At 24.7% G+C, this 13,167-nt stretch overlaps 1 protein-coding gene across 1 annotated transcript; it reads right to left on the bottom strand.

Moving 5' to 3' along the window:
* Window positions 1-5,012: 5,012 nt before the first annotated feature.
* On the bottom strand, window positions 5,013-6,454 carry LOC124830979 (transcription factor MYB1-like). Its single transcript, XM_047304863.2, has 3 exons — window positions 6,273-6,454; window positions 6,005-6,134; window positions 5,013-5,879 (listed from the first exon to the last, which is right to left on the bottom strand). The coding sequence occupies exons 1-3, from the start codon at window positions 6,406-6,408 to the stop codon at window positions 5,360-5,362; spliced, it is 786 nt and encodes a 261-aa protein (XP_047160819.2). The 5' UTR covers window positions 6,409-6,454; the 3' UTR covers window positions 5,013-5,359.
* Between the last annotated feature and the right edge of the window lie 6,713 nt (window positions 6,455-13,167).

Below are 13,167 nucleotides of genomic sequence, written 5' to 3'. Positions count from 1 at the left end.
AGTTATATGTCATCATAGTTTATAATATATATCAAAGCATGACTTTTTTAAGGCTTTGATTATAAATATTTTATGATGTTGTATTATATAAGGTTTAGAATAGAACCATATAATATAAGATATAATAATTACAATTAAATAATACGATGAAATAATTGGTTTATAAGTAAAGTACACGAGTTTGAATTAATTATAAATTTCTCAAAATATATATGTAATAAGTAATTTAAATCTCATAAAAAATATTATTTAAGTATACTTATTTTTATCATTATATGTTTATAAGATATTTTAACAAATGTTTATAATTTAATAAAAACAAATTTAAATCACCTACTAGTTTTTAATTTTTCAACTAATTTTATTAAACATAACAAAGTACTTGTTATTTGTGTAAATTATATATTGACTATATTAATAAATAACTTCTATTAAAGAACTCACTAGTAATCTTTGACTATAATAAGAATATTTGGTGGAGGTTTTTTAATCAGAAAAATATTAAATATATTATTATTGGAGAAATGTTACTATGTAGGAGATATCTAATTTCTTCAAATTTTATTAAAAGATTATTATATAAAAAACGATTATTGCAATAAAAGTTAAGATTGCTCATATAGAATTAAATACATTTATAAGTATAATTCATTTGAAACACGATTAAGTAAAAAAATATTAAAAAAATGTGAGTTTAAGTAGAGTTAAAAAGTAATTTAAAAAATCTTATAAGAAATACTTATTGAAAATGTCTCCAATATCATTTAATTTATTCCCTACCAATTTTGATCTAACATGTAATTAAATTAAAATTAATTAATTAATCTTAAATTCAACAATTTAAATGTCATGTAGAAATTTACCGAGACTACAAATAAGGTGGTGATGGTGAACCACCTAACAACTTCTCCTTTCATTGGTCTCGTCATATCATTTAATATGAAAAATGTGATGCTCTTCTCTCGAATGTAATACATGTAATATATATTATTTTTTAATTTAATTATGATTTAAGATGTAATTAATATATACATGTTACGTGTAAGGTAAGTACATGTAAAATGTGATTATAATTGGTCCTTTCAGTGAGCATTTATGGTTGACACCGAAGTGAGGGTTGAACGACTCATCCCTAAAAATGTTACGGAATTGTTAACAATATTAATGTTGTAATTGGTTTTGGAAAAATTGTAGTAATCACAATTGAGAATGAATTAGGGTAATTTGGCCCCTCCGTATATTTATAATAATAATTTTTAATTTATTTTTGATACACAAGTATTAGTAAAGAAGTGAAAATAGCTATTATATAATATGATATTAAAAGAAATATACAAATATTTTTTAAATTAACATATTCCATTTTATTTTAAATAAAATTTTTTGAATTGATTGTTGTAGTGACTAATAAATGAGTTTTATCATAGTCAACAAAATAACCTAAGAATATTTCTTTTTGATAATATCTATTCACTTGAATCTCTAAAGTCATACCTTTAATTGAAGTCTTATCAATTTATTTAACTTATTATAACTTATATTATTCTTCAATATTAATTTATAATATTCTCATCATAATTCTAGTGATAAGAAAAAAAATACTAAATATAGAAACCAAGGAATATAAATAAATAGATAAATCAAGATGTAATTTGAAATAAATATAAATAATTAAATAAATAATATCAATGCATAACTGAAAATAAATATAGATAAATAAATAAAAGTGATACATAAATATAAATTTATAATATATAAATAAAAAAATAAATTAGAAACACCTTATTAAATGTAAATATAAACAATATAAATATGAATAGATAAATAGAATGACAAAAGTTTCCTTATCTTACTCTATGAACGATATATATAAGATAGTTTCTCTCCTTTTCTCTCTCTTATTTTTCTTCCTTTCTTTAAATATCTTCAAATTTTTTTCTTTCTCTTCTTTCCATCTTTCCTCTTCAAAAAAATAATATATTGTTTTCAAAATATATTGAAAGTTGGTGCAAACAATTTTTTAACTTAGTTAACTTTTTGAAATAGAAATACAATTCATAATATTTTTTAATGTAAACAATTTGAAATAATTTTTTTATTTTGTATTTAAGAATGTATAATCTAAAATATAAATTTGTATATTCTAAAATATACAATTTGAACAACAAAAAATATATTTCATATGTATATTTTAAAATATAAATATATTGTGAGTTTTATAATCTAAAACCCAAATTATACAAATTTAAATAATAAAATTGTCTTTGGAATTATACATTTAGAAATAAATAAAAAACGAGAGTGCATGTTGGAATTATGATTATTGGGGTGCAGAGAGAAGTTTCCCTAAACAAATATAATCCAAAGTAAATAAACCAGAAACCGAAAAGAAAACAAACAATGCAAGTCCTGTCCTATCTAATATTTTGAAGCCTCCATCCACATCAAGAAAATGCTATTAGACTTTAAAACATAATTTACAATTTAGTAAATATATTTAATTTAACATCTATATGTACCATGTTCTCTTTACTTTCTATTTTGGTTTAAGGAATCAAGGTTAATTATATTTTTCCAAACAATTTCTAAATTTTAAGTTTAGGTCAAAAGAGCTGTCAAAAGGGGTAACTTGGCTCGACTCGGTTCAGCCCACCACAGATTAATCACTTAGTGAGCCAACCAAACTCGGCTTACTTATTAGAGAGTTGAAAAATTTAAATTTAACCTGACCTACTATGGGTTGGTGGGTTAAACGGTTAATTCAAATCTAAATAAATTTCACTCTAAAATGATGTTAAACTCCAAAGACAATTCAAAATAAATAAAAAACATCATACAATGCAATCCAAGCGTAATCCAAAAACAAGCACAAAAGGCGAACAAATAAGTTTTTAATATTCATAATTAGATATATCTTTCTCTCTTGAAACATCTTTTTTTTTATCCCCATCTACAATATAATAAAAAAAATGCTAACTAATAATATTGAAACATAAAATAATAAATAATTAAACTAAATTATATATTGTATTAAAAAATGATGTTACAAGACTAGTTTAAAATCATTATAATACTCAGTTGTTTTTCTATAAAATTATATATTGTATTTAACGAAAAAGAGTGTAAATCCTCTTAGATAACATAGAAATATTGAATCTTGATATTGAATAAAACTAAAGAAACCGTAAAAAATTCATTATCCAAGTAAAAGTATAAAACCAGTCACATACTACAATCTTTCACAATAACATATCATCAATACTATAACTAATTCATTTATGTTATTACATACTCAATTTCATCCTGCTATTCATTTAACACCATAAAAATACCAATCTCACTTAAATTTAAACACACTATCCCTATCTAAACTTATAGAAATCCAAAATTGTCTATAAACTATAGAATCAGGTCCTTAAAACCATTGACACAAGTTACTAATAAGAGAGATTGAAGGACATATGCGGTAAATTTTCTTTGCATATGTCTTAAAATGAAAATTGAAAAAAATGAATAAAAATTGACTTACTCTACAGAAAGAACTGATTGGTAGAAAATGGAGAATTCACTGTCTTGATCTCCTAGGCACATTTTGATAGTCGATCATATATTTTATGAATTAGAATTCTTAAAGAGAGAGGAAAGAAAACTCAGAAAATAAGTTTTAAAAACATGATAATTGTTTTAGATAATGAGACGTATTTATAAAATTCTATTTATCTTATTAAATTATTTTAACATTGAAATATTCGGTTTCATTCTTTCAAACACTTACTAATTTTAGTACTCAATTTGTTAGGTTCTTACAAAATATACTACTCAATTTTCTATATTCTCACAAAATATATATATTACATAGTATATTATAAAAACATTATTTTTATTTAATATTATTTTTCGACCAGATGAATGAGAAATACATATATAAATTTGAAAATAATATTAAATATTAATAGCATGTATAAATATAAACTTTGCAAAAATACAAAAATATTTAAGATCATGACTTAATAAGGATTTGGCAGAAGTTTAGTAACACCCTTGTATATATAACAAGACGCAAAGTTTTCTTTTTTTTTTCAGTGAAATAATATATATATATATATATATATATATATATATATATATATATATATAGACGGAATTATATTTTTTAATTAATATCATATTTGTTTTTTAATTTTAATTTTTGAATATTTTGTTTTTAAAATTAAAATAATTATTTTATCAATTTTATTTTTTAAGTATCTATTTTTTAAAAAATTTAAACAATTTTTTTTAATTTGACTTTTTTTTAAACTTAATAATTTTTTAATTATAAAATTACCTTCAAAATAAATTAAAATATTTAGAATAAAATTATACAATTATTGTTTTTATTATCATGTATTTTCATTAGTATATATAAAAGGGTTCCTGAATTACTTCAACTGGTATACATTATATAAACTAAATTTATAAAATGAAAAATTTAAGAACAATGAAATTCCACCCAAACTTGTCTAATATAATAATAATTTTATTATTTTTAATTATAATATATTTTCACTAATATATATAAAAATATTCTTGAATTATTTCAATTCGTATACATTATATAAATTAAATTTATTAAATAAAAAAATTAGAAAAAATGGAATTCATCCCAAACTTGTAACGAGTTTGATTTTTTTTATTGAATTATTTTTATATTATATTTTTGTTGTAATTTATAAATATATTGATTTTAGTATATTAAAATAATTTTTAATATATTAAAATCAGAGTATTTTGAAATTATCTTAACAATAGAAAATTTTTTCGAGGAATCAAAATTCTGTAGTTAACTTTCTCTGACAAATAAAAATAATCACATGTGACTGAGGACAGAGAGGTGAATGGTTGAATGATGATATTTTAAAGGACTAATAGGAGCGCATTTTGATGTGAGACTAAACACTATCCTCCTGTTTGGATACATAAAATGCATCTATATAACAACACTATTTACGGTAACATCATTCATTGTTGTTTTCATAACTCGTACATCAATTCTTCAAAATTGCAATATAACCCTCATAGCATAGCATATGATTCTCCCCGCCTACTGACACACAACTCATAGTATATATCACAATGACCCACACCAAAACTCACTGCCATCAAATTCCATTTTCCTGTGGAATATTTATGAATAATAAAAAAAAAACTTAGATATAACTCTAGGTAAAGTTCTTGTACTACTTTTTAATCAAAGTTAAAAAGCTACCTCAATAACCATAACTGGTTATATGAAATAGTGAGATAAAATTAAAACTTTGACTAAATAACAATACCAAAAGGACCCGAAAACACTATATGTGAGGTTTGTGATGAACTATTAAAATAAAGGAAAATCCATATCATAATCTAGTGGAAAATAGTCTTCATTCTTCCAATCATCGTACCATGTTTCACACATGGCATCATTAACTCTGCAGGAGTGTTCTCCAAAATGTGGGGGTATTTCAACACAAGCATATCCATTGAAATCACAACCCTCCTGCGGCATTAACAGCTCAGTTAAATCAAACTGTTTGCCCAAACCTTCTGGATGATCTGCTGGGACAGACGCAAATGGGTTTTCATTATAATTTGTTGACATTAAATTCTTTGTGTTCACTGAATCATTCACTGCTTCAGTTGCCATCATAACCTCTGTACACATTACTGCTTCAGAAGATTTCGCAGGATCAATAGCAATACCAAAAGCGTTTGAAGATTCCATTCTTAATTCCACAGGAACGTTGTTGTTGTTATCATTGTGTTTCTCCTCTACTTTCTTTCTCAAATAAGTATTCCAATAGTTCTTGATTTCATTGTCTGTTCGCCCAGGCAATCTTCCCGCAATAAGCGACCATCTGTAACAGTTATACCATGTATCAAAAAGGTTGTCACTGTCTGTAATAATTACCAATTTTAACAATATTTTCTCTTCTGTCTCAAAAATGGAAAAATTCTCTGCAAATGTTATAAACCAATGTACCTATTCCCTAGGAGGCTATGTAGTCTGATAATGAGATCTTCTTCATCAGAAGAAATGTTTCCTCTCTTGATATCTGGCTTTAGATAATTCAACCATCGAAGTCTGCAACTCTTTCCCCCTCGTTTTAAACCTACACACACACACACCTATATATAAATATCGATATACATATACATATTCACAAGTAACGAGTTCATGCAATGAAAACTGGAAGAGAAAAAAAAAGAAAAGACTAAACAAACTATCAAGTTATCGATTTGAAACATACCAGTTCTTCTGGAAATCTGCCCCCATTTTCCTTCTCCATGGAGGTGAACGTAGTTAATAAGAATTTGATCTTCCTCAGCAGACCAAGGACCTCTGTTCACAGCTTCTTGGTTCTCGTAAGCTCCCTTTCTTTTCATCTTATCTAGCTCTCTCTACGCTTTGGTTATGCAGATGGTTGTTGTGTTCCTGTTCTTTTCATTGGTTTCTCACGTGTTTGTGGCTAAAGACTATATATAGTTGTTTCCTTAAATAAATGTTCTTTTTTTAAAAAAAAAATTAACTAAATAAGTTTGACTTTGTAGTTGGCGACCACGACAACAGTATGGCTTCTGAAATGAGACTGGTAGACGGTAGTGCGCTCCTTCTTTTCTACCCCCGAAAGAGAACAGTAATTTGAAATTATGAAGTTCATATTTTGATGCATGCAAAAGTTCAGCTAAAAATTTTATTATTTTGACTGATGAGAATGTATGATTGTCAGAAACTACTAAATTCAATTATTTTCGTAATATATCGAAGGTAACATAATAAAAATAATTAAGTGAAGCAGAAATACAGACGAGTATATATATATGGATTGTGTTTAAGCAAGTTTATCACAGACAACAATCTTTTATTATCTTTTTATACAAATACATTTCACGTGAAAATATTTGCTCGGAAAAACATAATCATATAGACTATAAAATTTGTCTTTCATGTATTTAATACACTTATATGTTTAAAACTCGAATGCAAAATTATTAAATTGAAATAATTTTAAACAATTGATTCATAGTTTGATATTCTTTTATTAAAAAATATATAAAACTCTGATATACAATGTAGTTAATGGTTATGACTTCTATTCTACGTGATCGAAACTGATGATAACTCTCAACAAGTTGGTCTCATTGTCAAATTAAACTTTATACTTCATAACTTCTATAAAAGATATGATTAAAAGTGTTTGAGAATTTGATTAATATAGTCGTAGTGATAAGATGTTATTCGCTTTAAGTGCTACTTAATATTATTATTACAAAATTGACAAATTTACAACACATGTCAATGATACATCAAAACATGTTCATAGTTATAAATATCATGTACCATTTTTTACATCATCTATTTTGGTACATGCCAACGCCATGCGATGTATGGACTTAAAGAAAATATATACAAAAATATATGTAGAAATGATTAATATATATTATTTTGAAGGGAAATCAGACATAATTTTAAAAGTGATGAACAAAGGACATTATTTTTATTTATTTTTCTCATCATTTATCTATTTTTCTCAATTACATATTTTAAATTTTTAATTTTTATTCATTTTTTTATTGCATTTTCTAACTTATTTTTCTCGTATCTCGCAAGAGTGTAAATACAGGAGACACATGGAAGTGGTGATAGTTACACCGCCAAATAAAAAAATCCATGTAACAATTTAAAATAAGATATTTTAGACGTATTTATTTTATTTTTAACTAAAAATATTAATATATGTTATTACATTATTAAAGTGGATTGTCTGAGTAATTTTTCGAAATGTATGAAAACATCATTCTTCTGAAAATAAGACGAGACAAACGTCACAGACATCAACGAAGCATTCATGTTTTCTGTCAGAAGCATAGATTTTAAATAGCGATTTGATAACATGCAAACCTAGTAGTGTGAATTTCGCGAAATCTCTCTTTTGTAAGAACAGCAGTGCTCTGAAAACAATGACGAACTGAAACGAAATGGAGTAAAGAAATTTTGATGATATGGAACCTCAAATCATACCACATTGATGGCTCAAAACCTGCATATCCTGCTATCATTACCAGTACAATTTTATAACTAAAGGGTCCCTCGCCAATCGGATTTTACAGGGTCTCTTCTCAAGAAAAACTCATAATCTTTATCATTACAGTATTATGAGATAACTTTGAGGAAATATTATAAGGAAGATCTTGTAAGGGAATCTCCCTGTGTAGTTTGATCTGTACACCATCATTTTTTCGGCCAGTCATTGAAAATAGGAAGAAAGAAAAACGAAGGGAAGATGATGATGATGATGGTGTTTGTTGTTTGTTTGTAGGGTGGTGTCTCCCGAGCAAAAGGGAGTTCTGACCCAAACTTTGAGAATAAAAATCATCATACCAGTTCGATTCAATTGGGGTCCAGTTTTGTAGGATAGTATTTCTAGGACCTATCCTTCAAAGTCTTCTAAACTGTTACATCTGTAAAAAAAGGTAAAGAAATAAATTATTAATTTGATGTTTTCTCTTATTCAGTTGAGTTTGTTTTCATTTTTCACATTTCATTTTCCAATTCAATCTGTAAAAGACTATTTTTATTATATCTTGAAAAGAATTCCCAACTTTCTTTTTAGAAATTTTGAGAGTATATTGGTTTATTATCCATAATTTAGATTAAGCTATAGTATTTTAACTTTGCATTGTATAAGATACCATATTTATTTTCGTATAATTTTTTTAAAATTTATAATAATTAATATTTTTAATATCTAATGACATTATAATTAAAATTCACAATGAATGATATTTTTAAATATATAAATTACATTTTGAATCGATAGCAAAAAAATAAACTTGTAATATAAGATTAATTGATAATTTTATAGAGAATATTGAAAATTAAATCAGGTTGTACTTTTATGGGTTTTTGCTGTCTTTTTTATTTTTAAAACACTACTATATTATTTTGATATTTTTCTTTCTGATTCATCTCTCTTTCTTTATTATCTTTTTAATATTTTTGAATGAGGTTACTCCTAGGTCAATACTCTTTTTTTTCAACTAATTGGTTTGATTGAAGTTTTTGTTCTTAAAACCGTCCAAATAGTATGGTTGAATCCATAGTTTTGAGGCTTCGTGGATGTGAATTAATGATTATTTGTTATTTAAATATCTCAAAAGTTTGTTAAGGAATTTTTATTTACAAATTCTTTCAGTTTATAAATAGTTGGTAATTGATAAACAAATTCATTCCATAATAAGTGTTTAAAAAAAACAAATAAAATAATGTTTAAATATAAAACATACAAGTATATATTTTTTATTATATAAATGATGTTTATGATTTTTAAACAAAAATATATTACTATGTAAATTATAATTCTAGATTTCTTTAAAAGTGGTATACATTTATTTTCTTAGACAAATCATTTTATTTAAATAAGTTTATCAAATCAATATTAATCAAAATTAACTTTCATTTATCTTCACAAATTTCAATTTCTTGACTTTTTAATTTAAATTACTCTTAAATTGAATTTCCTTACATGTTTTCATATTGTATATAATTTTCATGTATACTCTCATACATAGAATAACAATAGTTACGGTAATGTAAAATATTTTTTATTTGAATTACATAAAATATTAAAAACTAACTTACCAAATGCCAAAAGTAAAGTAATAATTAATTATTTCTATAAAATTGAAATAGAGAATAATAGATAAAAAAACTAAAAAACTAAAAAAATAAAATGAATCTTAAAATGTAAAGGGTAATAGAAAAAAACCCTATAAATACAAGTTAAATTATAAATTAGTAGTTTGTAAATTGTAAAAAAAAACTTAAAACAATCTATTTTAAAAATACATTAACATTTTTATATCTATTAAACAAACTTGTAATTTAATAAAATAAGTTAGTTATTAAACAATCGAACAAACTTTAATAATGAAATAATTATGCATATATAGTATATATGTTTTCACTAATTTTGGTTAAATATTCATATTAAGATATTAAGGTGCTTATTATCACCGGTATTTTAGTGAATGAGTTGAGTTGTAACTATTATCATGAATTTCCTCAATAATTTTAGAGTATCTAAATCTTTAAAAATTCGGCATATTAAGAACTTGATGTGATAAGGATGAGAAGGGAATAGTGTAGACACTAGTTTTATTATCCTATATTAGAAAAAGTTTATTTTCCTCTGTATATTTATATCAAACTGTTTATGTCACTCTTTGGATAACAAATATATATGTATAGAGATCATTTGAATAAAATTTTCTAAATTCTAATAAAATCTTTTTCCTGCAATAATATAAATTATAATATACCATTTGAATAAAATCACAGAACAAAATAAACAAATAATAATTAAAATTTAGATTTTATTTTGAACTTCAATCTACGTTGAATGGTGAAAAACAAAATTTATGACAATAAAATTAAGTTATTATATTATAATATATAAAATATATTTATATAATTATGGTAATTAAATTACACTTATTATTATAAGTTAAAAAATAAAAATATTCATACAAAAAATTATCAAAACATTATTCTACGTGATAAAAATAAATAACAAAAAAAAATACAAAAAAATGTTTAAAAAACAATTTGGTATATAACAAAAATACATAAAGAAAAATAAATGTATAATTAAGTACGTGACAAGATAAAAAGTATCTTAGATATCTAAGAAAAAAAATTATATATCAAACTAGTCAAACCAAAATGTTTCGGTTAAATTGGTCCGAGAGTAGGTCTTCCTTCTTTGCTCTGTGCTCTTTTGATCGTTCAATCCTCTCCGAGTTGTCGACCTGCAGAAGACACTCCGACACTCAAGTCATATATGTTTCATGAAGAGAGATCAATATTCAAATTAAACAAATTAAGAATGAAAGAGAAAAGTTTATATGATTGAACATTTAAAATAAAGAGTTAAATATTTTATTTGAAAAAAAATAAAAAATATTAAAATAGAGTAGAAATACGATACATAAAAACTATATAATTAACTATAATTGATAATATACTATTTTAATATAATCGCACAAAGATTATGAAAAAATGAAAAATACCATGTAAGTGAGTAAATTTCATCATGTAAAACAAGTCAAACAATTAGAAAAAAAAAAAGAAAAAGTGTATAGTGAAGAAAAAAAAAGTAAGGTTATAAAACTAAAAACTAAAATTATATATATATATATATATATATATATATATATATATATATATATAAACTGTGTGAGAAATTTAGTAATTTAAGTAGATGAGATGAGTATTATGGTAGGTATGAGAAAAAAGACATAGCGGGTATATATATACGTGTCTCATACACACTTAAAAAAATGAGTATTATTTATATCCATATTCGTATTTAGTCAACACGAAATTTTCCGTTAAAATGGAGAAATGTTTAGATATATCACGAGAAAAAAAATTATGTTTAATCCCTAGATGATAACGTAACATGACAGTAAATATATAAACATCAACTACTAAGTTGATTTATATATTAAAACATAACTATGACTCATGGATATATGGACCAAAGATTATAAAATATATACAATATCTCAAAGAAATGAGATTATAGTTAAATAAATAAAGAAATAAACAAAAATATAATAGTTTCTCATGTAAGGTTGAGTCAAGCAAGACACACCTTAAATCTAATTGAGTCGGGTATATCTATAACTTAGTGGAGTCGAACGTACATTAGATTGAATCGAGTAAGAGCCACATTGAGCTAAGTAAAGTCTAGTCAATATCTATCTGAGTCAAGACAAGTTCATGTTTGGTTAAGTCATGTTAGTAGAAGTAAAGTCAATTCCATATTGGATCCATATTATGTCAAGTCAAGTAAGGTCTAACTCGAACTGAATCGAGTTAGGTCCACATGGAGTAAGTTTATTTCTGCCCACTTCAGATTGAATAGAGTTAAGCTAATATTGGGTTAAGTTAAGTGATGCTCACCTAGGACTAAATTGAGTGAGGTTCACCTTAGGTTGATTTAAGTTGGATCTATATGAGACTGGGTCATGTTAGACCTTGGTTGGGTCAAGTCAAGCTAGACCCACGTAAGACTAAGTATAGGTTGTGTCCATGTTAGGCATAATAGTGTTAAGATCCACGTTAGATCGAGTCAAGTGAGACCCATGTTGAGCTCACATTAGACCACGTCGAGTTGAGCCAATCTCTAATTGAGTTCAATCAAACCCATATTAGTTTGAATAAAGTCGAACCCACCTTTAGCCTAGTCGAGTTGAACCCACATCGGTGAAATCAAGTTAGATCTTAGTCGAAAGGAGTCTAGTCATCTTCATGTTATGTTAATTCAAGTCAAATCGGGTCATAACGACATTAATCAAGTCATGTCATAACCACATTAGTCAAGTTGTGTTCAAAATTTAGTTAAGTATAATTAGTTATAAGTTAAAACTTAGTCCCAACAAGGTAAACATCAAGTCAAGTCTAATCATACTCATGTTAGACCTAATTAAGATAAAACCATGTTAAATCAATTTAGACGAGGTCAACCAAAATTGGATTCATAAAAATGTCAAACTACACCAAACTCAAGTTGACTTAGATAAGTCCAATCATATATATATATATATATATATATATATATATATATATATATATATATATATATATATGAAATTGAGTTTTAATTGTTTAATTAAGTTTAAAATAATAAAATATAATGAAAGACTGATTTAAAATTATTATAAAATATTTACAAATTTATTTATTATTCAAAACATTTTAAAGTTCGTACAGTTTTAAAACATATTTAAAAATGAATTAAAATCTTATTATAAGTCAAATTTACTTTAATTTTAATCTTACTCCATTTATATGAAAACTTTGCAGGTTAAGACTTTTTCAATTCATTTATTCAATGAATCAATATAAAAAATTATTTTGTAATTGAGTCATAGTAAGTCACAGCGATAGTTAATTAATCCCATATGAACTTTTGTTATACCCTTTCAACTATCCTGTCGTGTAAAATTGTTTTATCTGTTTTCAGTGTTGTTTTTATTTTTGTTATTTTTAATATAACATTCGTCATCAAGTGAATCACTGTTCTGACCCAACCTTTGATCGGCATTCCAAGTCAGGAAAGTCTCATAGAATAGCAT

This window comes from Vigna umbellata, chromosome 8 (assembly GCF_029865625.1).
Source record: "Vigna umbellata cultivar VRB3 chromosome 8, Vumbellata_1.0, whole genome shotgun sequence".
NCBI lineage: Eukaryota > Viridiplantae > Streptophyta > Magnoliopsida > Fabales > Fabaceae > Vigna > Vigna umbellata.
This window is presented reverse-complemented; position numbering and strand designations above follow the sequence as displayed.

Excerpts from the sequence above, each read along its gene's own strand:
- LOC124830979 (XM_047304863.2), bottom strand. The coding sequence starts at position 6,408 with ATGAAAAGAAAGGGAGCTTACGAGAACCAAGAAGCTGTGAACAGAGGT. Across the intron at positions 6,135-6,272 it reads GCAGATTTCCAGAAGAACTG|GTTTAAAACGAGGGGGAAAG; the intron begins GTATGTTTCAAA and ends GTGTGTGTGTAG. Across the intron at positions 5,880-6,004 it reads CATAGCCTCCTAGGGAATAG|ATGGTCGCTTATTGCGGGAA; the intron begins GTACATTGGTTT and ends TAACTGTTACAG.